Source organism: Grampus griseus (genome assembly GCF_964374135.1).
Source record: "Grampus griseus genome assembly, chromosome: 8".
Taxonomy (NCBI): Eukaryota; Metazoa; Chordata; class Mammalia; order Artiodactyla; family Delphinidae; genus Grampus; species Grampus griseus.
This window is the reverse complement of record NC_139002.1, coordinates 46262942-46287255: the sequence shown is the minus strand read 5'-3', so window position 1 is coordinate 46287255 and position 24314 is coordinate 46262942. Positions and strand designations below refer to the sequence as shown.

Here is a 24314-nt window from a genome sequence, read left to right as displayed (position 1 = left end):
TGAAAAGGGCCTGGCCCTGATTACTCAGAGTTTCTCACCATCTTTTCTGGTGGGTTTGCTACAAGTTGGCACTAACTCTAAACTTTAGCTCATCATTGCTGAGTGCTGGACCTTCAGTGACAAAGGATCTAAGGCATCTGCTAGAGGCAACCAACTCCCTCCCAAGGGATGCAATGGCCTAAGAATCAGTCTCAAGCCGTTCCACTTCTTGCCTAGAGCCAGCTTTTTGGAGAGAGAGAGAGAAAGATAGATAGAGAGAGAGAGAGAGAGAGAGAGAGAGAGAGAGAGATGGTCTCAAACAAATCCAGTTGGAACATGGCAGGAGGTGATGGATGGGAATAATAACTAACACGAAGTTTGCTATACTCGTCCACGTTTGTGCGGTTCCACACATGTCCTTTGTGGCTGAGGGACAATTTCAGCAAAACCCAGGCATGTGGCTGGGGAGGGGAACCACAGTGCAGAGCAGACCTTGAAGATGGGTCTTAATGAGCAGCTATAAGGCTGTACCACCACGCAGCCTCCCTTCTCCTCGTCTGGTGGGGAGGCATATAGAGAAGAGATTTAGCGGTGGGAGAATACCCAGTAACTTTCTGGTCCAGGCCCTAATTGTACCAGAAGGGGATGGTATCTAGACAGGTACAGGGACTCACCCGGCTGTCAGGGGTACCGGGACCAGGGTCCCTGCTTGCCGGGCCAGCACTTCGCGTGCTCTTCTTGTCCTCCCTCCTCCCCCTCCCACCCCCGTGAGTTCTCAGCTCTGAAGCCAGGTCTGTCTGCTGCTCCTTCATTTGACCGTATCTGTGGATGAAGCCTGAATAAGCATCACTTCTCATTAGAGGCTACAGTGCTTGTTCTTGTTTAGAAATGAGGATGTTGTGTGGCATCCAGGGAGGAAGGAGGCCATGCAGAGTCACAACAAGTTTTCTAGAGAAAGATCAACTCAGAATGCAAATAAGTATAAGCTTTTTGACAATATGAATCGAGAATCTAAAACATGATCATTCCCTTTGCTTCAATATTTCCTTTTCCAGGAATTTATCCTTGGGAAATCATCAGAGATGGAAAGACTGATCTGCAAAAACGGGTATCACAGCACAATTATATTTGCAAGAAGACTAGAAACAACCTAAATGTCCAAGAGTGGAGGGTTTCTTACATGAATTGTGATATGCCAGGCAGCTATGAAAATGACCTTGTGGAATAATGGCTAGTGATCTGGGAGAAAACTCATGACATACATTACACCTAAAAAAGCAGGATACAAAACCGTATATGCAATATAAACTTAATTTTGTTTTTAATAAACGTTTCAGAGGGATAAGGCTGGAAAGAAATATCCCAAATTGTAAACAATGATTATTACTGGCTCTGTGACTAATATTTTATTTTTAATACTTCTCTGGAGTTTTTTCAATGAACATGAGAAAACGTTTTTCTCAGATGGACATGCACTGATTTTAAACCCAGAGATAAATATCACCAAGAAGAAATTCTGTTATGTTCATGATACAGAGACACAGAGCTGAGAACTGCAGACATGCACAAACACCGTGACCCAGAGTGGTGGTACCCAGAGCAAACTCTTGGCTGGGGTTTGAGCTCCTTAAATCCTAAACCTCCTAGAAGCCTGCAGGTGGCTCTCAGCCACAGCTCGGGTCAGTTTCTCTCCCTGGGTTTGCAGGATTGCTCATCTGCCTGATCCAGACATTTCAGCCCTTGGTCCTGGCGCTTTGAGTTTTAATCCTTTTACGGGAGTAGCTGGCCTCTAAAATGCTGAAAAAACAGCCCAGCAGCCACTCTTACCTCAGCGGCTTTCTTCACTAATGGATCAGAGAGAGGCCATGAGGGCAATGGAAGCTGCCTAGGGACACGGGACAAGGAAGCACAGAAAGCCCGCCCAGGGGGTACCTTGGCAGGAGGTAGGAGAGCAAGAAGACCCAGCAGTGGCTGGGGGGAGAGGATGGGACTGGGAGAGTGGGATGGGCAACCAGGGAGGAGAGAGGTTCTGGCATCACAGCCATGTAGGGGAGGTGTCCTGGCAGCGGGGACCCCAGAATGAAATGGCCTGATGCTTTGTAAACAGAACCACCACACAGAGGTGCTCCCCACGCCATCCCAGCTGCCACCCTCTGGCTCCCGGCCCAGGCAGTGCGTTACCTCGTTGTTGGTGCCCACATCCAGCAGGACAGGGAGGCACTGCTGCGGGTTGACGCCTCCGCACGCCGTGTACAGGGCCAGCTTGCCCACGGGGATGCCCATGCCGTAGCAGCCCAGGTCTCCCAGGCCCAGGATGCGCTCCCCATCAGTCACCACCACAGCCTGAAAGACAAAGCAGGACGCCATCAATCAGGGACAGCACCTCCTGTGACAAAGTGCTCGTTTGTACAGCACGTCAGGCCTGTCGACTGGACGCCCACCGCCTCTGCTGCGGGATGAAACAGCTTGTCTGGGACAAGGCCAAAGGATGCTTTCAACTGCAGGTGGCGGGCCCTTCCCCCATCCCCTCCCCTTTCTGGCAGGGCTGGAGAGAAACCCCGCTGAGGTGAGATGATGGAAAGACACCGGCCTGCATTCCGAGGTTCTGTTCCTGCAGGAACAGCTGGAGGGAACCCACACCGAGTCATTCTCCCTCAAAGAAATTAAGCAGACTCTCTCAGCTTGAGCTCTGGGGCTGGGGACAGGGAGGGAAGGCAGAATGAAAGGAGATAATAAAACAAGTGTTTATGCTGCTACTACAGCCCCAGGGTTTAGAGACCCATATATGTGCTCTCCGCCCTGTTCCGGGGTATAATAAATCCAATCTGTAAAAACCAGAGCTCCTTGTGACGTCTGCTAGGGTCACTATTCCACGGGAAACCAGGAGGGTTCTCAAGGTGTACTGGGATTGTCTTTGTGTTTTGGCAAAAAATCACAGAAGGCATAGTAGGTACTAGACATAGTACTAGTTCCAGGCTTACCTACTGTGAATTAACAGATGCTGATGGAGCTGATAGTGATGACAGAAATAATCATATGATAATGATGGCTATTCATTCCCTCATTCATTCGTTTAATACATCTTTATGAAACACCTGCTTTGCAAAAGACAGTGTGCCAAATCCTGGGGGAAGGAGGTTCAGTTTGCTCATCTATAAAAACAAGAATGCGTGGACCCAGCCCTCGAAAGGACTAATGGGCAAAAGAGAGGTGGAACATGTATAGTTATACTGACTCTGGGGGAAAAGTGTGAGGGCAGCGGAACAGCTCAAGGGCAGCGGAACAGCTCAAGGGCAGCAGAGACTGAGAGAAGGGAGAGGTACTTCCTGTAGGATAACCTTTCTTAGGTGAGGGGACACACGTGCCACATCTTGGACAGGTGGAGATTATCCATTAGGGGTACAGCTGGGGAGAAAGGTATTTGATGCAAAAGGAAATTAAGGTTCAGGGTAGAAGTGGGGGGAATGTAGGCTGTGTGTGTGGGTTCAGGTCCCACGAAAGGAGAGAATGGAAAGTCAGACTGCAAGGCGCCCTGAAGAACCCACCAGGGTGACAGTGAAGCTGTTTACAGGTCACCTCAACTGGCTCTCCAGCACTGGTTCCCTCCATCTCTAAGTGAGTGGAGTTTATGGGGCCACCCAGCCCTCCACTGGAACCAGCTTCGGGTCAGGACTTAGGACCAGCTCTGAGCTGTGGCTGTCCTGGTTGGCCCCAAGCGTGGTGCCGTGGGCACCGCAGAGGTCAGTTTACTCCACGCAGGTACAGTGGTGGGCTGAGCACCGGCGATAAAGAGACGAAGACCCACTCCTACTGGGGAGGGTTTATGGTCCAGCACCCACAGGCTCTGTGGAATCTTCTCTCTCCCAGGGTGAGAGCACACAGGGCTGTGCTGCCTTTCGGTAGAAGCAGGTGTAGAGACGCGTAAAGTCACACCTCCACTGCTGGAAGGGGGGCTCTGGAGAGCGCAGCGGCCCCATGAAGGTCGTGCTGTCCCCCTTAGATTGGTCTCCTGCCTCCAGGGCGAGTGTCTCCGTCCTGCATCTCCCTTGCTCCTCCCCCGCCCTGGCAGGGAGGCCCGTCTGGGATAGTTATCTGTGTTTCACAGGTGAGCAAACTGAAGCTCCTGGACCTTCATGCTCTGTACATATTTGTTAAGTATCAGCCAACCGCCAGGCACTGTGCTGGATGTTTCCACATCAGTTATCTTAGAAATACCAGATGACTTACCAAGGGCACCTTGCTTGTGTATGTGGCAAGTCGAGATTCTAATCAGGCTTCAGGTACCTGGTTCAGGGCTCTTTCTACAACCCGGCTGGGCTGGGAAAAAGCACCTGTGCTCTTGGCAAAGTCCTGTCCCGCCTTGGTGCCACCCTCTCCGCAGCCTCTGACCCCCTGCTGGCAGCTTCCCCAGTGAAGCCTGTGCCTTCACGCTACCCCTGAGTGCCCAAACTCTGAGCATTTCTCTATCATCTCTCCTAATCAAAGCCTCCCTATTCTGGTTCCCATTTTCTTAGATTTCTCTCTGCTGAGGGGCAGTGAGTGACACGGAGTTCAACAGAGGAAATCAGCTACGACTCCAGGGTGTTCTCCTTTTAACTCTGGGGCCTTTCAAGATGGTAGCGGGGGGACTTCCCTGGCACCTTGGAGGTTAAGACTCCACGCTCCCAATGCAGGGGGCATGGGTTCGACTCCTGGCTGGGGAACTAAGATCCCGCCTGCCTCGCAGTATGGCCAAAAAAAGAGATGGTAGCGGGGCTCTGCAGGGCCACCCTCCCAGCCTGGGGATGTCCAAAGGTGCTTGACTACACGCCTGACTCCTCCGAGGGAATGTCTCACCTCCATCTGTCATCCACTCTCCATCCTGCAGTGCTAAATGGCTGGATTATTGCAACGGCTTCACAACCAGGCTCAAAGGCCTTTAGTTACTTCTAACTGTCCATAAAATAGAGTCCAAAAGGCTTATCTCTTTCATGACAGGAACCCAACATGCCTTCTGAAACTCTGCACACAATTGCCCCCTCTAGCAGAACTGGCCTCACTCCCGTCAGACACACTCTGAATTCACCAATAATCTCTAGCCTCTCAGCCTCTATATTCCTGTCACTTTCTGCTCTTTCTCCAGCAGTGCAAATCCTGCCCGTTACAACCCAATGTGATTTCTCCTGGCGCTTGCTGTATCTACCACGCACCCGGCCTGCTCAACCTTCCTGTCTGCCTGCCTGCCTTCTGCAGACATTTATTAAGTACCTACTGCTTGCCAAGCCCTGCATAGGTGCGATTTAAAAATCTGATGGTGACAGCATTTGGGGTCTTATTTAACATTTTAAAAAATGTCCATTTAATCTCACCAAATAGCCTAAAGGTTAATGGCAGGGGTTTTGGCGTCTGATAACCAGTATTCGGATCTAGGTTCCTTGATAACCCACCAATATGTAATCTTGGGTCATCAGATAACTTTTCTGAGTTTTAATTTTCCATAAAATGGGAATAATAATAACGTCTAACTCGTCAGCTTGTTGTAAAGATGAAATGAAATAATAAGTGTCTCATTTTAACCAGGCGCCTGGTGCCTTGTAAGTGATTGGCAAATGGTCACTGCTTGTATGATTATATTGATGGTTAGTATTGGCGGCAAAGATTACATAGTAGAATTTTTAATTGTTTCGTCTGGCTTTAGTTCAGCTTCACCATAGAAAGGCCATGCAACAATTATATCTGTTAAATGAGTGAATGAAAAGGAAACCAAGGGGAGACCTTGGCAGCTTTTAAGAAAGTCTGGCCATGAGAAACTCAACCGCATTCTAACCTTGACATTGTCGTTCATTCCAATGGCAAATACTGTCACCTCTAAGCAAACACTTACAGCTCACCATCTGCCAGATTGCCACTTGGATGTCCAATAGTCCTCTCCAATCCTCCAAGTCCTTTCCCAAATGAATCTGCTTTTCCCTTTCTCTCCTTCTCAACTTTCCACTTCTGCTGTCCTCCCTCACTCTGTTACCTCCTATCTCCCAGGCTCAAAACTGCCCAATCTACTTTGACTTCTTCTGTCATCAGTCAACCACAGTCAATTGGTCACCAAGTTCTGCTGATTTGACCTGCTTCCATTTTTCTCACCTGTTTCATGATCTTCATCCCTATTGCTAACCTTAGACCAGCCCATCTGCGTCTCACTTGACCACTTTAGTGGTTCCCTGATTGGTCTTTCTATTCTTGGATTCTCCCTACTCCATTGCATTTTTCCAAAGCGCACCCAGATTTGTCACGTTCTTGCTTCCAAACCTCCGATGGCTCCTGATGCCTATAAAGTAAAGCTCAGACATCCTCGACTGACATTTGAGGCCTTCCGTGGTCTACGCCCAATCTGCTCTTTGAATTTCCCCTTTATCCACTCCATCCAAACTGAAACGCTGTTAATCTTTATAAAGGGTGTGTTTTCTTGACTACACGCCATTTTACACCTCAATCCCTACACCTCCTTGATCCAAACCCTACCTTCCTTGCATGTTTCAAGGAACGATTCAAGAGGTACTTCCGTCCATGAAGCTTCCCTTCTGGAAGTTATCACTCCCAACTCTGCATTCCTATAGCATTTTCCTCTCCCACAGCACCTATCCCTTTCTTCCTTGTATTATAGTTATATATATTTCCTTGTCTTTCATAGCAACTCTTTAAGGGCAAGTAAAGGGTCTTGTCCTCTTTGATTCTTCAGCGCTTAGCCTGGGGCCTGCAATGTGATATGAACTCAGTAACCGATGGACAATGTCATAGATCCAACACAGAGAGCAAAGGCTCTTCTCCATGGGACTGAATTCAGAACTGGAGTAGATGAGCAAGTTCAGAGAGAAGATGCTGCATCCTGTTTTTCGTGACGTCAGTGGAGCTAGAGCTGTGGGTCACTGGAGAAGTCAGGGTCAAAAGGCTGAGGGCAAACTTGAGCAGCACCCTGGGGTTTTAGAGCCCAGCAATAGCTACCAGTGGACTGGCTCACAGTTTCCTTGTTAGGATGGCTTTTACAACTCATAACCCCTCTGTAGTATTTCAGATGGCGAGGAGGAGATTCAGACGACTGAGGGATGGTGTGGCCCATTCTTTCTCTGCCTGCCTAGCTTCTGACTTACTGCCACCTCCCTCAGCCTGGGTGGACCCAATGGGGCTGACCCAGGACTGATCGGAGGATCATGCCTCCTTGCTTGCTCTGGCTCTGGTTTCCCTGGACTTGGAGCTCTGGGCATGGGCTGCCCATAGCACTGTGTGTGAGGCCCTCCCCTTCCTCCTGCTGTGCCTTCCTTCCCGTTTATCTTTCCCTTTCCTCCTCCTTTTTTCTCTCTCCACAACATAAATAATGCACAGTCCGTGGTCTCAAATCTTGGTTCCATCCCTCATGAGCAAAGCTGAGCTAACCTCTCAGCTTCTTTGTCTATATAATGGGGATGAGAACAACCCCTGCCTCTTGGAGGGTCACTGGGAGAAGTCAGTGAGTTAGTCTGTGTGGAGCACTTAGCAGAATGCTGGTGAGGTGGACAGGGTGCTGCGCCGCCCAGATTCCCCTTTTAGGAACGAAGGGGTTATTCCCCCAGTGGTACCCTCAGCTATGAGCCTATTCTGAGACTTTCCTCAACTGAAGAGAGCCACCTTGACCAAAGTCACACCCCGTTCCCAGGGCAGCAGCCCACAACCAAGGAATGATGGATGCAGGGCTACCAAGGCCCAGATCCCTTGGCCCAGCTCAGGATGACTCTGAAGGACCATCCCCGCTCATGAGCCTCCTAGCACGCCCAGCTGGGTCTTCCGATGGCTCCCACGTAGCCCAACCTCTCTCCCTTTTCCCTGTCCTGCTTCCTTTCCTCCTAGAGGTGTTGATCCCAAGAGCACTGCCTGATATGCCAATCTCCATCTCAGAGAATGTTTCCCAGGAAATCCAACTGCTGACCTCGACTGGGGTTTAACCTATAGTGGGCGTGTGCATGACAGGCAGGCACTTAGCACTAACATCTGGTCCAAGTTTAAAGGCCCAAGTGGCTGGTGCCCAGAGGCAGGGGATGCTCCTTTGGTTCCAGTACTCGGCCACCTCCCAGCAACTCCTTCCCAAAGCTGCTGGGACTGGGATGAAGGAGAGATTTAGGACCTTGGGAAAGCTCTTGGGGAGGAGGGCTTTTCTGAGCTGACCATTCCTCCTGGCTCCGGGAAATGGTCTCTGTGGGAAAGAGTCAGAAAAGCAGTTCTCACTCCCCTTTGTGATTTATGCTGGAAAGCTCTGTGTGGGCCAGGCTGGCCCGTCCTCCCTGAGCAAGAGGGGCCCACAAAACTGCATGGTCCCCAAGACTAAGCTTTGGCCTCACTTCCCTCACAGCCTACTCCTATTACATCTCAGTCTGCAGTTCTGCTTTCTGGCTGGGAAGCCACAGAAACTCAGCTTTTATCTTCTGAGTTGTTTCGGAAGCTTCTCTGAACTACCCCTCCCCTCCAGCCAACAACATCAAGGTCCAGAGACACCTGTGCCTTGCAAAACTCTGTCTGCCTGCCCTATTCAGAAGCTGGGGAAGCGATGGCTCAGCAGCAGGGCCCTGGGTGGCATCATCAGTTACTTGTGGACGACTGTGGGTACCGCTTAACACCAGCTTGCTCATCTGAGAAAAGTCACGCCCCTACCCTACCGCTTCTCCAAGACCCACCTGGGGGGTTTCAGAAGCACTCCTTACCCCACTCTGGTCACAGTGTGAAAATCAAGTGAAATACTGAAGGGGAGTCTCCATTAGCACCAGAGTACCATGAAAGGGTTAATGAGCAGAGATTCCCTACTTAGGGAAGGAGTTCTTCATCTCCTCTTTTAAAGGTAACTGGAGAAAACACACCAATAAACAAGAAAAACTGTGGCTTAGAACATGCTGAACCTTTGAAAGGGCAGCCCTGGAGTGAGAGAGAAGGACCGTCCTGAAAAAGGCCGGTGATGGGGCAGGATATAGACAAGGGGCAACCTGATCAGTCCTATTTGACTTGTACACACGCCAAACTATGTGCCCCCTATTCAGAGCTCCCGGTTTTTCTAGAGAAGTCAGAAATCCAGGGTTTAAAAAAATTTTTTTTTAAATGAAGTCTCTTAATTTTAAAATGTTGTCCACGAATTCAAATTTTTCAAAAGTCACTTATTTATTTTTTTATTCAACAAACTTTTATTTATTATCTTTTGTATATCAGTCGCTATGCTAAATAGGTTCTGTTGATCCAAAGATGAATAAAAGAAAGTACGTCCCCTCTAAGACAATTTAAGAAAACACCCCCCACAAACACCCAGGGAATTTAACAAAAAATACTTCTACCAATTATATGACTCTCAATGTTTTTAAAAATTGTATTTGCAGATAAGATGATCAAATTTTAAATGGGACAGCTGCTCTCACTTGAGCTATAGCATATAAAATTAATATAATAACATTAAAAAGTAATACTAAAATCATTAAGGTGAGTTTTTTCAAAGAATTCCTTTTCAACTGCTAAAATTTGTTTCATTTTTTAAAAATTGACTTTATTGCTAATAAGACCAGCCAATGTGCCAGAAGGAATCTAAACAGGATGCCAGTACATACTGTTCACAACACAGATTCAGAAGTAAAAACTCTTGGCCTTTTTTGGGTCCAGGTCTCCTTAGACATTTTTCCCGCCAGCTTTGCTTTGACCCCAGCCACTGTGAGAAGAGGATATAAAACACGGTGGGTTCCAGAATGTTCTGTGCCTGGAAGATCTCCATTCAGAATTTTTGGCCAAATGTCCCATTAATTCCCCTTTGACTAAGGCACTTTGGGGTCAGATGAACTTGGGGTCTATGAAGATCATAGAAAAGGGACTGGGTCTAGAGTTCACACCGAGGCTACATGTTTCTGAAATTTGGGGTGAAGCCAGACTCTGCTGTAGGGATTTAGGAGGGAGTTAGCTCAGGGAAGCCTTTCCCTAATGAAAGAATTTGTTTTTCAAAAGTCACTTTAAATCAAACATCTCTAGGGACCAAACTGACTGGCTGCCCTTTTGTGGTCTGTGGTTCCCTGGTAAGGGGACCCCCTCCTCGGCCACCCTTGGGCGTCTGCAGCCTCTTCCCTGCACTGCTGTGTGTGCTACAGCCGCCTTGTCCACCTCCAGCAATGACAGTGTCCATTCAAGTGCCCTTCAGTGTTGTACAGACTTTATCATAGTTAATCCTCACAATTTCCTGTGGTGAGATCAGAGAGGTTATCCGCACACACAGCAGGTAAATGGAAGATTCAAGACCAGAACTCAGGTCTGCCTGGTTGCAAAGCCAGAGCTGACTCTTCTACATAGTTTCTGAGACTGACCTCTGGCCTCCTCCAAAGTGAAACAGGAGTATAGGGTGGAGGGGGAGAGGTGGCCCCAGGCATTCACCCGTCCACTCTGGGGTACTGCAGGGTGAGTGGCCAACAAGTCACCCTGTTTGTTCCTCATCCTCGGGCTCCTGTCTTCGGCAGCACAGACAGTCTACTGTAATTGTTTCCAGGTCGGTCTCTCTAACTAGCCTGCAAGCTCCTTGAGGTTGGGCCTGTGCACCTTCTTTATCCCTGAGCGCCCAGAGAACTCCTATAGAACAGATGTTACTAAATGGCTGTTGAATGCAACTGAATTAGATGCACTGGCCCAGATATCTACTCATGAAAATTATGCTTTTCCTGGAGGCTCTGGCTACTTCTCCTTGTCTGAGGCCTGCCGAGTTCCACCTCTCCCAGGGTGACCCCAAAGCCCTCATTTCTCTTTCTCTAAAATCACAACAGGTGCATCTCCATCTCTCTGGAGACACTTAGAACTTAGAAGGTTCTCAGAATATGTTGGCTGAAGCCCACGGATACTTAGCAGCCAAGCTTCTATTTTGAATTTGTATCTTGATTTCCCAGTCAGAGTGAAGCAACGTGGGGTCGGGGTCTACACTCCTCAAAGCAGAGTCCTGGGTGCAGTTTTGTAAAGTTACGCCCTGACAAGAGGAGTGATGGGGATCTGAAATCCAGCCCATGAGCCCCTCACCAAGGCCCTGTGCCAGCCTGGAGGAAGCAGTGCTTTTCTCTTACTGGTTAAAAGGGGGTGTCTTTTCATCTTATTTTTTAATTCCTCATAGCTTGCACAGAGGCACCATAGATGTTAGTGCAGACCCCATCTCCCTGCTCCTGGCACAGGGCCTGATAACCTGGAAGATGTTCATTGTGTCCACCTACTGGGTTCATTCAACTCAGCAAGCATCTACTGAGTGCCTACTGCCGACAAGTTTCACCACGGCTGAACCGTCCAGGAAGGAGGAAAGATTAGTCTGTAGGACCTCAGAGCATGGGAAGGCTGGAGTTAACTTCCCATCGAGTGAGCTGGTTTCCCGTAATGTGCTCCAGATTTTATTATAGATTCATCCTAGACACACCTTGGAAACTTGCTTCTTCTGGGACTGGGACCAAAACTTGCAGGGCCAAGGCTTGCATGTAACCAGAGTCTAAGCAGATAGGCAGGAAAGAAGAGCACAGGGCACATCACACTCAGGCAGAGATGTACGAATTGAGCTCTTCACTGAGGCCAGGACTGGAGTCCAAGGGCCTCAGCTGTGGCTCAGGCCTGGCTGCTGAGAGCCAAGGTCTTGCCCTACTGGCTCTGGTTCTGAATGTCGCCACACCCCCGAGAGGGACAGAAGTGGGTGGGACACAAGGAGAGGTTGGTAGAGAGAAGTTGTCCTCAATGCCTGGTGGATAGAGGTGGCCCAGGGAACTGGCAGGGACGGAGGGAGGGAGGGCCTGGGAGCAAACAACTTTCAGCCTTCCAGCATTGCCCCGAGAGGTACATAGACTGGGCTTGGTCAGGTCCAACCACTCCCCGGCTCGAGTGCCAGAAATGCCCTCACCAAGCAGCCAGAAGACGTTCTGTAATTTTGCTTCACCCGTTTGTTTGCAGAAGTGACAATGATCTTAGAATCCAGAGTCCCTGAAACTCTTCCATAGAAGTCCCCATGACAGGAGGAGATCTGGGGACACAGCCAGAGGCTAACACGTTTCTACAAAGCTTCATCAATTTTGCATTCTATATTATATCCTGTTTGTCACATATAAAAAAGTTTCCTTAAATGTTTCAAGTAAAATTGATGCTCCAGGAAACAGTGCCAGGTTCATTTTTGCCACTCTGCATATGCGTCCCTTCCCCCCCCGCCCAACACATACACTGCAGTGTACGGCCAGGTGTGAAGACATCGCTCATCATAAACCTTTTCTCTTGGTGCAGAATGTCCCTGCCCTCTATCTTAGTCCCTCCAACGCCAGACCGTCCAAACTCTACCCGTCAACTCAAGGCCTTGCTCCAATGTCACCTCTTCCACTAAGTCTTCCCAGATCCCCTTCAGGCTAAAAGTAATCTCGGCCTCCTTGAACACCCCCAGCTCTTCAGTGTGCCTTGTTTATCTCGGATCAGCTTCCACCTGTTAATCTTTTGTGTCTCTGTCTTATTTTCCTCATGAAAAGTCAGCCACTTGAGAAGAGGGTCTATGTTGGATTTTTCCCTGAATCCACCATGGAAACTGGCAGTGTGTATATTCAGCAGGTGCTCAATACATGCACTACTACTACTACTACTAGACATTTTCACACGGATGCCTGGTTAATGCAAGCCTTTACTCCGTGGTGCATTTGTGCTCGGCTGTAACTGGTCTATGGTCTGGGCCTGGGGAAGGGATGCAGTGTCTTGCCTTCAGTGTTGTAATGGCCCATTTCCTAGCTGAGAATGACTCTAGTCCAGGCTGAAAGGATTCATCCAACAATAGAGCAATATCAAAGAAAACAGGGCCATACCTTAATATTATCTTCTGGCCAAGAGTTCAGCATTGTTGCAAGATGGCCCTTGTCATGAATGGTGATAAACAGCCCACTGGGAAAAGAAAAACACATACACACAGAGAAACCAGTCAGACTAGCAACAGAGCAAAGACTACAAGTACTGTGTATCATTGCATCAGTTAATTTTAACCGTAGACCTGGGCAAAAGGGGTCCCTGCCCAAAGCCCCAGCAATGTTAGAGAGCCCTGCTCTGGTTTTCCTCCAACTCTTCCCCTCCAGAAGGTAAAGAGGTCCATGGGGCCGAGGGATGTACCCACCCGGAGCCTGTGTTCACAGAGCCTGTACCTTCCTTCCCCTCTCTAGATCAGGCACACAGGACCCCAGAATTCTCTGATTGAGTGGTCTCAAGGCTGCTTTTAGGGACTCTGTGAGCCTTTTCTCTGGGTCCCTCCTTCCAAGTACAGACTACACTGCAGTGGGTGGATCCCTAAGCCTGGGGCTATGACTGGTACCTGGACGTGTGGGTTGTGATGTCCAGACACTCATACACATGGCCTCTTGCAGTGGGGGATGGAGCTGGGGATAGGAAGAGGGGGGCGCTGCCAGCCTTGAGCCAGTTTTAGAGTCTGAGAATTCTAAATTCAAACTTGGCCTTCCAGACCATCATGAAGGTATATTTGTAAGGGTAGGAGGATGCGGCATATCTTACTCAACAGTTTATTAGCAGTTAACAGTTATTAACAGTTTCTGAATTTTGTGACCCATTACTTAAGTCATGCCCTCGTCAATACTGTAAACACCCATGGCCCCGCTCTTTGGTCTCACCAGGCTTGTAAAACTCTCACCCCTTGAGGAAACCCACTTTCTGCTCCCTGTGCATCTCCACCCAGGCAGCCGAAGGCAGATGGAAACAATCCTACTACAGGGCAGACTGATCAGTGCCACCACCCACTCATCCCTGTCAGCCCACATAGACTCTCAGTACTGACCAGCCTCTGTGCCTACAGAGCTTCTCTGGTCAAAATTCACTCTTTGCAAAGACTGTTTCAAAATCCTCTGTTCTCAAACCTCCAACTGCCTCACCCTTCCCCCCGCACTGCCCTAGTGACCTTGTCTCTGATGTCACAGGAAGCATCTCTGTCAGTTCCTCACCAATGAATCTACAAACTTCTGCATCTACAGCCAACCTCTTCATTCCTCTTGTTCCAGTGAAAATTACAGAGCCTCACACCGTTGATGATCCCTCCTCCCACTCTCTGTCTCTCTCAATCTCTCACTCTACTAGATTTTCCATTAGCTCTAAAATATGCCCAAGTCCATCATCTTAAAAGCTTCTGGCTTCTGGTAGTGACAGAGTCACTTGGACAGAATAACATTTCTGCAGATAACAATGATGAGATGGTTAATCGTTAAACAATTTATTGTTATTGTTACGTTACAAAATTATTTTAAATTAAGGCAATGGAAGTTGGCCAAAAACAGGCAGACACTGGACGGGAATCTACCTTCGAAAGGAGGAATTAGATCCTTTGCGATCTGCAAATTTGCAGCTTTTTCCTGAGAACGGTCTAATCTGCAAGCAACTTGGGGCCGCAGAAAGCCAAAGTCTTACTAGCTTGAGGTGTCAGAGAAGTGAGCTGGAGCTGGAAGAGCAGTCAGGAAGTGAAGGGGAAAGTTCTGGAAGGGAAGGAGATGCAGAGAGGATGAACTTCCAAGTCTGTGTGTAAACCCTGCCCAAATCACTGGCTGACCACTCAGGTATGCATACCCAAGGGCCTGGCAAAAAAAAAAGAAAGAAAAAAAAAGCTGCAGCTGAACGCTGAAAGAACCCAGCAGAGATTTCCATTGCTGCAGACCCGTAGGGACAGAGTTTGGAATGTGAGTCTGGCCAAGTTAAGTCCTTCCTAGAACAAAACTTACTCTTCTGAGGAACAAAATAATCTAGAATTCACAGAATGTAGGGTACAGAGAGGTCCATTATAATAGTCTGCTTACTTTATACATGTCAGACATTTTCCATAATAAAAAGTGTAAACAAAACAAGAAAAATACCACCAAAGCCCCAATTACTCTTGACTTTCACGCTCCTTGTCGAGACTGTTCTCTCTCCTCCCTTCCACAGCCAAATTTCTTGAGAGTATTATCTACACTGGCCACCTCCATTTTTTCCTCTTCCCCGAAACATGTCTTTCTTAATATCGTGCTGCCAACACTGCTCTTGCCAAGGCCACCGATGACGTCCATGTCCCTAAATGGCAGCAGCTTTCTAGTCCCCATGTCCTTTGGCTTCTCAGTAGCATCTGACACTTTAAACCACTCCCCACCCAACCTCTGGCTTCTGCGACTCCACTCTCTGTGAGTCTTCTTCTGCCTCTCAGGCCGTTTCTTCTTAGTCCCTTATGCTGGCTCATCCCCCTATCAGGTGGTACAGTTCCTCAAAAACTTGCACTACCCCATTCTCCTCCTTACTCTTATTCTTTCTCTATAGAATCTCATCGGTGCCCAAGGCTTTTGGCCAGTGACTCTCAAATATCTGTAGACCAGAGATTCTCACCTTGGGCACTGTTGACATTTTGGGTTGGATAACCCTTTGCTGCAAGGGGGTGGGGATGTCCTGGGTGCTGCAGAATGTTTGGCAGCATCTTGGTCCCTACCCACTAGATGCCGGTTGCACCCCACGCCCTGTTGTGACAACCAAAAATGTCTCCAGACGTTGGTAAATGTCTCCTGGGGAGCAAATGTGACCCTGGCTTTAGAGCCATGGTTCTAGATCCTTATATTTAACTGCTTGCTTGACATCTCCACTTGTGTGTCTCAAAGGCACCTCAAACTTAACCTGTCCAGAACCAAATTTACGATCTAAACTTGCATCACTATGACTCAAAGACAAGACAAAACGAAAATCCAAGACAGACCTGATTCTTTTCTCCTGCTCCCTTTCTCAGTGACTATCACCCCCATACATCTAGTTTAACAACCTCAGACCCCTGGAAGCATCCTTGACACTGCCCTCTCCCCTTTTATACAACCCCTTGCCAAGTCCTTCCTTTCTCCTCTGTAATTAGCTCCTGGTTCATACACTTTATTTCATCCACGACACCACCTACCTCATCCAGGCTCCCAATAGCTCTTCCTTAAAGCACCAAAATAACTTTGTAACATCCTCTCTTGTCTCTATCTAATCTATTTTCTACACAGTAGAAAGAGTGATGTTCTTGAAATCAAAGCCTTACCGTGTGATTCTTTTTGGCCGTGGCTTGTGGGATCTTAGTTCCCTGACCAGGGATTGAACCCGCGCTACAGCAGTGAAAGTGCTGAGTCGCAACCACTGGACCACCAGGGAACTCCAAAACCTTACTGTGTTATCCCTTGTGATAAATATCCTTCATGTCTTTCCAAGGTTCTTGGAATGAAGACCCAAGTCCTTAGCATGGTCTACCGGCAAAGTCCAGTGTGGCCCGGCATTCGTCAACCTCTTCATCCTTATTTCATTCTCCAGTCATCGGCTGCACTGGCCTTCCTCTTTCCATTCCTCCATGTGCCATGATTTTCTTACTCTAGGGCAAGTTCACATGCAGTTCCCTCTGCCTGGTACCCCCTGCCTCTCTTCACTCTATGTTTAGTTATTTCTACTTATTCTTCTGATGACTTCCAAGTCAAAGCTGGGGCTCCTTGTTATATATTCTCAAAGTACCCCATACCTACATACACAAACCTATTACAGTTATTTGTGTGGCTATTTGGTTAATATCTTTCCTCCGTTAGTCCGTAAGCTTCATCAGGGCAAGGTGAACATTTATTCTGTTGTTGTTGACCACTGTATGCCCAGACATAGTCCATAATGGACGCTAATACACAATTTCTGAATAAGTGGAGAAGTGAGTAAGTGAACTATGAGGATGGTTGAAGGTTGAGGGATGAAGACGAAAGGCGCTGAATAAAGTTGGAGTGAAGGAACCTTTAATGTGTGTTATGCTGTATCATGCTCAAGGGATCAGTGTGCTGAGCTGGGTGGTGCTGGGCTGTGCCTGTGGCTTAGCGTGGGGAAACGCATGTAGGAAGGCAGTGGACAGGCCAGTGGGGAGGAAAACCCCAGAGCCTAAGACTTGGGAGTGGCAGGGCTCTTTCCAGCATGTTGATTGGGGGCGATGTGGGTCTTTGAATTAACTTATTCATTAGGTTTGAGGAAAAGTTCCAGGGGTTTGTTGTGCCATTCTGAAACGATCATGGGGCACTCAGTTGTATCGATCAAGACAAAACCAAGTATCGGATTGGCTTTTGGGAACTTGTCGCTAAGGATCATCGCCAGGCAGTTTGAGTTTGGAAAAATCACACTGTGTTGATAATAATGAACTCCAAGGACTGAAGTTCAGGATGCTTCAAGCCATCCTGAAGTTTAAATGGTGGTACCTGTCTTGGTGTCGGCAGAAGGGTAAGTGGGCCGAGGTGAGCCTATACATCTGGACACTTTCAAGGAACCACCCCCTGTACCTCCAAACCAGCTGCTGCTCTGAGGTGTGGCCTGAGGAGGTCTTGTTAGGGCTGTGACTCTTCACCAGCTTCTATTTTTCCACAGCTGCAGCTCTCATATTCATAAGCAGCTTCCCCTCAGGTCATCCAGAGCTAGTCACATGGAACAACAATGCTAACAAAGAGGCCAGTTCTTTCCAGATGGAAAAACCAGGTCTCAGCCCAAGGCTCACTAATGACTCATCTTGTGACCTTGGGGAAGTCATTTACCCACATTAATTAATCCCAATGACGCACTCCTGGCCTTTAGCAGCTCTTGACCCTGACCTGTTTTGGAAATGTACCTCTGCCAAACAACTCCTGTTCTCAACTTTGCCTTTACCAGATAGAGGCTTAGTAATGATATTCAGCAAAAAGCTCACATGTTAAGGGGTAAGACACAGGCACCATTTTAGACCTTAGCAAAGCTCTGATGCAGTTAATTCTAAACACAGGAAAAGTGTGATTGTGGAAATAATCTGGTACATTAAAATAGGCTCTCTTTGTTGAAGATAAGAAGAGGGCAGAGGGACACTTCAAAGGAATATTTTTACAGTTAAATTTGAGCTATTAAAATTTCAAAAGACTCCTTTCTTTTTTGCATATATAATTTTATTCTAGGAAGAGATCACACTGCAAAAATAAAACCTTCTGAAATGTATTAACAGCTTTTAATCACTTCTCAAAGTGCACTTCCGTCTATCACATAACTTGCAGCTACAAATCATCCCAATCCTGGATGAGGATATCTAGTCCAAAGACCTCACTTTATAAACGAGGGCACTGAAGTCCAGAGAGGTGAAGTGACTTGTTTGAGGTCACACAGCTCATAAGCACCAGAACCTGCTTGAACCAAGGTCCTGAGTCCAGGGCTCTCTCTACTGACCCAGATTGCCTGTTCTCTCCATGGATCTAGTTCCCAACAGACAGCTAGGGATATGGACTGAAATGTACCAGAGATGCACACTGGGGCCACTAATGAAATATTTTTCTCTGATGCATGTTGGTGAGGAAGTAAAATGTGCAAAGTGAGGGATTATGATGATAAACAAATGGACTGCAGGTTCCAGTAGGATCCTAGGGGGTTGCTTTGCCAAATTTCCTGGTGGAACTGTATCTAGACCAGCTCAAGAAGAAGATACTTCCAGGGAAGAAAACTTCTTAGATGTTCTCAGCAATCTACTTTCAGGTTAAACCACTTCCACTTGAAGAGCAGGGCACTATTTTCTCCAGCAATACATGGTGATGGGGTTGGTTCTTACCTCTGCTGCCATGGTTGGTTCTTATCTCACTTTCTCATTTCTCAAGTGAGAAATGCAGACACTCATTCCTCTGCATTCCTTCTTAGCGGCTTCAGGAAGAATATCTAGGTGTCATGGGAGGCACAGCTACCCACACCTGCTTAGTCTCACCAGAGGCCTCAGGCCCACAGGAGTCCCTGAGGCTGGCGTGGGGATTTTCAGGGACTACTTCCAATAAAACAGATCACTGAAAGTGACTCAAGTGAAGTTTTAGAGGAGTGGCAGAGGGAAGGTAGCATAGACTGGGGGTTAAATGTACGTGCTTTGCAGCCACAGCACTGGGTTCAAATCCTGCCTTAGCTCCTCGCTAGCTGTGTGGCTGTGGACAGGTTACCCCTTCCTCAAGCTTCAGTTCCTCATCTGTAAAATGGAGAACTTGACACCAGTTGCTTCATGCCTTCGCTATAAGGATCAACTAAGACAATGCATATTTAAAGAGTTCACCGTGGTGCCTGCTGGCATGTAGTTAGTGCCCAACAAATGGCAGCTCTTAGCGTTGCTGAGTTAGTGCAGTTCATGGTTAGGAGCGCAGGCCCGGCAGTCGGACCGCCTGGGTCCAAATGCTAGCAAAATGTCCAGTGAGGGACCTGGCTTATAATAAGTGCTCAGTAAACACTAGTAGCTAATCATTAATTTGTATTTTATACCAAGACTTATACCAAGTTAATGTGCACGTTTGCCAGGAACTAGGATTTACAGTTATATGTGCTTTTGGTGAAACAGGAAGGCAGTCAAAGTTTGGTAGAAAATCTTGCAGTATGAAGGTCACTGAGTGAGGGCAAAATAGAGTTCTTTGGTGATGCACAGTTGGAACTAGCAGTTTTCCACATTCCCTGCAAGAGCTAGTATTCAATAGGGTGAGATCAAGGGCAGCCTGAAAGGGAATACAAGTCACAAAAGGGCAATATTCACTCCCTCACTCACTCACTCATCCATCCATCCATCCATCCATCTATCCATTGGGCTTTTGAATATTTCAGGAACCCTGTTTGTGCCTTTATGCACACTATCTTAATTCCCATGCAACACTCTCAGACAGGCATCATCCCCATTCTATAGATGAGATTAAGACGGAAGAGGTGTGAAGGTAGAGGTGAGATTTAAACACGTCTCTTGGAGCATGGAAATGTGGCTCCTTTAGGTGTGGGATTTGGGACACGTCTCTTCAATTCTCGGTGTCTTAGCTTTCTCGTCAGTAAAATGGGCACAATGGCTTCTCCATTACGGAGTGGCTGTGAGGATGAAGCAAGGCAAGTTCACACACACTCTGCACACTGTAAAGCCCTGGAGACACGTGACTCTTCATATCTATCCGACCTTGACCAATATGGTAAGTCTGAGAGGGGGTGTTAAGGGTACCAGTCTCTCTGGTTTCCTGACGGCCCTTTCTGGGTGAATGGGGTAGTAATTAGGGTGCCGAGGAGCTCTCTGGATTCCACAGTTGGGTCTGTTTTAATCTTTTCTCCGTGAGAAGGAGTCAGACCCTTCCCCCCACCCCCAAAATGAAAGCTGCTCTGTGAGACATTGGCTCTAACAGCTGGTGTCATGTTCTGCCACCCCGTCCTGAGGCACAAAAGGAAGCAGGAAGGTGGGAAGCTCCAGGAAGTGCTGGGCCCGGCTTCGCACTGACGTGGAAGCATTTCCAGCTTCTGACTGAATTACAGGCTGCCCCGGGGATCCCGAGGCACTGAGCATCCTGCAGTGAGCTAACAGAACCTGAGCATTCATCCGGGCTAACGACTCCTCTGAGTAATTAGAACGGAACGCCCTTGGTGCTCCTGGTGCTGTGAAGATGGGCCTCTGGGTGAGAGGCTGTCGTGGGAATCTCTCATTGTTAATAGCCGTTAACTGGAACAGGAAAAAAAAAAAAAAACACAAAAAAACAGAAATAACTGTAGCTACTGATACCTTCCCCCAAGTTTTTCCTGTTTACTTCAGGGAAGCAATTTTGGAACTTGAGGGAAGAAAAAATATATATAGTCAATATGATAAGCTGCCAACCTATGGAATCAGGGCTTAAATGAATGTATTCCCTGCTTCACAGAACATTCCTGAAAAGTTGTGAGTTACTAAAATATACCTAAAATAATACCATATGTGTACTCGGGAGGTTGCTGTTTAAAGGGAAGCTGCAGAAAATTGTTCAGGAGAATAAATCACTGTCCCCTGATTTATGGCTTTCACAAATTTGAACTTTCCTATTTTGGTTTCTAGAAACAGAACCCAGGTTCCTTCTCAGCTGATGCTTGGACATCAGGGCCTGAGAAGGAGGGACCAGAGAAGGGGGCAGCCCCCTCTCACATGGAGTTTTGGGGTAAATGTGTGGCCAGGAAAGGGAATGGATTCATGCTTAACAAAAACTAAACACCTACTTTATTCTTTCACATACGTAACTCATTCGGCCTAAAAGACATATTTGTTACAGGCTGTTCATCCTGCAACAGGGCTGACCTGACACATTGGGCTGGAAGCGTTTAAAAGCCAGTATGTGATTCACCATCTTCTCTTTTCCCTTTGCCGCCGCCATCTGTACTGTTCCAGACGAGGCCACCTCAGGACCTGGCTCTGGAGTGAGGAAGACGCTGAGCACAGCCCCCAGCTGACCCACAGGACATGAGGCAGAAGCACAGAATAAGCTTTAAGGGATGTTTGTTCCATAGCATCATGTAGCATGGTAACCTCTGTTCCACAAAACCTTTCAGAGATGCCCATTATGTTAAACGAGACATTGGCGCTCTGGTTAAAGCAGAGGTGAGAGTCTTCCTTCTTGGAAGGTCTTCTCACTACGCTTCATCTCAGTAGTCACTGTTCCTACAACGGACCTCAGGCAATGACAGCAGAGGAAAAGAATTCCTGATGGGAGACGGTCCTATAGCACTGCGGGTTAGCGACTGTTACTTAGAAAAGTATATCTTTAATGCACAGGTCCTCCTACTAGACTATATGTCCTAGGAGGGCAGGACGACATCTGTCTTGTTCACTGCTGTAACCCTGGGGCCCAGCAGAGCACCAAGCACACAACAGGTGCTCTAGAAGCAACATACGTGTTGGGTATGCTCAGTGGTGCAGAACGTGGGTGCTGAAATGAGACACAGCTGAGCCTTTATGTTTTCAGTTATAAACTGGGCATATAATAACACCTACGTCAACATGCTTCTGTGAGGATTCAATGAAATAATAGATCATGTACCTGGCATAGTGCTTGGCGTGTGACAAATGCTCCGTAAGTGGTAGCAGATATTGGTTACTTATGCTGCAGAGCAATAACATCTCCAAATATTTTCTGGGTGACAGAAAATTCCAAGCCAAGAAAATGAAACAGCTCTGAATTGAATTGTGTCCCTCTCAAAAGATACAGCGAAATCTTAACCCCTGCTACCTGTGACCTTCTTTGGAAATAGGGTCTTTGCAGATGTCATTAAGGTGAGGCCATCAGGGAGGGCTTTCATCAAAAATGACCAGTGTCTTTATGAGAAGAGGTGAAGACAGAGGGAGTCACAGGGAGAGATGGCCACGAGGTGATGGAGGCAGAGACTGCAGTGAGGCGTCTATACGGCAAGGAACGTCAAGGACCACTGCCAAACAACAGGAGCTACAAGAGGCGAGGAAGGCTTCTCCCCTACAGATGTCAGAGAGACCTCAACTCTGTCGACACCTGGATTTCAGACTTGCAGCCTCCAGACCTGTAAGACAATAAACTTCTGCTGTTCTAAGCCACCCTGTTTGCGGTATTTTGTTACAGCAACACTAGGAAGCTAGTACACCAACATCCAATTTGTGTGCAGTGGCCATGAGCAGTGGTGATCACGATTCCTTCCCCGAACCTGTCTTAAAACTCAGTCTGTTGGAATTTCAGAAGGGCAAGCCCTGGTGAAGTGTCCTCCCTCCCACAGAGGCCTGTAAATTACATACTATCTCCAGTTTCCATCAGGAGCCAGAAAACCCCCTTGAATTTTAGAATTCAGTTACACGAGACAGAAAGAAAAACAAAGATAACGTTCACTTAGGAGAATGTTATTTCTTGAGAAAAAGACTCTTAACCTTATCTCCGGCTGCAGAGGAGGGACCCTTAGAAGTTTCCAGAATAGAAGTGAGAAAAAAACCCCAACAAAACCCACTCAACAACACAAGATTCATTCAAGCTTCTTGGCACCGAGTCGAACAAAAAAGGAGGACTTAATTAAAACAGGGTCAGCGACATCAGGCAAACCACCGAGGCCGGGCTCAGGAGGAGGGACGTGAACTTTCAACTTTGGAACAAAGGCTCGCTGTTGCCACGGAACCACCATTCTGCACATTTTTGGCAGCCAGGGAACCTGTCCTCTGAAAACAGGCAAGAGGCTATTTTTAAAACCCAGCAACAGCCTCCCGGACTCAACAGCACAGCAGGAGAAAGTAGGTCTGAGAAGTCCCAGGGCCTGGCTGCCCAGCACCTGGTAAGGCAGAGCCTGAGGATACAGCGAGGTAGCCATCGTGCCTAGGAGAAATTAGGAATCACGTTCTCCCCTGGTCCTGTGAAATGTCCTCGGGGGGATGTGAATAAAGCGGGGCGGGCACCTGTTAGTGGTAGGTCACTCACCGTCCTTCTTTGGTTTTAGTTTGTATCTCGAGGGACATTTTGATTATTTTTAACCCACTGAACCATAGCTAATTTCCTGGACCTCGGACGGCCCCTCCTGTTTCCCATTCTGTCTCCTCGTAGGTGGGCACGTGGCCCCTCCCACCCCGAGGAGGCCCCCTTTCCTTCCGACCCTCCCAGATGACACTGAGGTGGAGCGTGCCTGTCTTTGGAGTGAGACGTAAAGGTGAGGACGGTGGTTCCGCCCACGTGACTCCCGCAGCGGGGCCTCGGAGTGGGCGGGGCTTCCTTGAGAGTACTGACCGCCTTGTCCCCTGCTCGGGCTTCTTGCATCCTGCTTTAGGCATCCAGCACTGTGCTGGGCACATGGGAAACAAGGAATATAATGGGGTATAATGGAGACATGATTGGAGGCTGGGGAGAACCATGGAACAAGGAGCACCAGGGTGGCTACATCACAGTGAAAGAGCAGCAGAGCTGGGCCTGGAGCCTCCACTCTAGGGCACTCTGGCCCTTCCCTCTCACCCTCCCTCCTTTTGCTGCTGTTGGACAGTTTTCCCCAAGAAGACCTGAAGCATCTTAAGAGCAGCTCCACCTCCAGTGAGTTCCATGGGTCCCCAGTACAGCCCTATAAACATCGTGTCCACTTCAGAAGGGAATCTCTGAATAGATTCCTTTCTCTCCTTCCCTGTGTGGGAATGGAGTGGTTCGGAAAAGGGCACTAGAAAATTTCTGCTACTATAGCCAGCTACGTGAGTTTGCAAAAGCTATCAGACCTCTCTGAGCTTGTTTCCCCATCGAAAAATGTAGAAGGTAGATCAGATAACCTCTAAAAATCTATGATCCTATGACATGATCTAGCAAGACCTGCAGACTAGACCTAGAACAGCTGCAAGAGCATGAATTTACAGCTAGACAGACCTGGGCTCAAATCCCAAATCTTACCCTTATTTGCTGTGCAACCTTAACAAATTACTAACCTCACTGAGTGTCAGTTGCTCATTACTAAAGTGGGGCGCTAATTAATAGTTAATTTAATAATTAAATCCATCTCACTAAGCTGGTGTGAGCGTTAAGTAAAATAACACAATGTTGGTCACAAGTAGCCTCTTGAAAAATCTTAAGTTGGAACATAAGATGTAT

At 47.8% G+C, this 24314-nt stretch overlaps 1 protein-coding gene across 3 annotated transcripts in view; it reads right to left on the bottom strand.

Annotated features, from left to right (window-relative positions):
• Positions 1-24314, bottom strand: part of ME3 (malic enzyme 3) — a 308269-nt gene that overhangs the window by 63295 nt on the left and 220660 nt on the right. For all 3 annotated transcript variants that reach the window (XM_082660565.1, XM_082660564.1, XM_082660563.1), the window contains exons 5-6: positions 12798-12873; positions 2161-2322 (exon numbers count right to left, since the gene is read on the bottom strand). In XM_082660565.1, coding sequence (XP_082516691.1) covers positions 2161-2322; positions 12798-12873 — 238 coding nt within the window. The remainder of the gene's footprint in view (positions 1-2160; positions 2323-12797; positions 12874-24314) is intronic.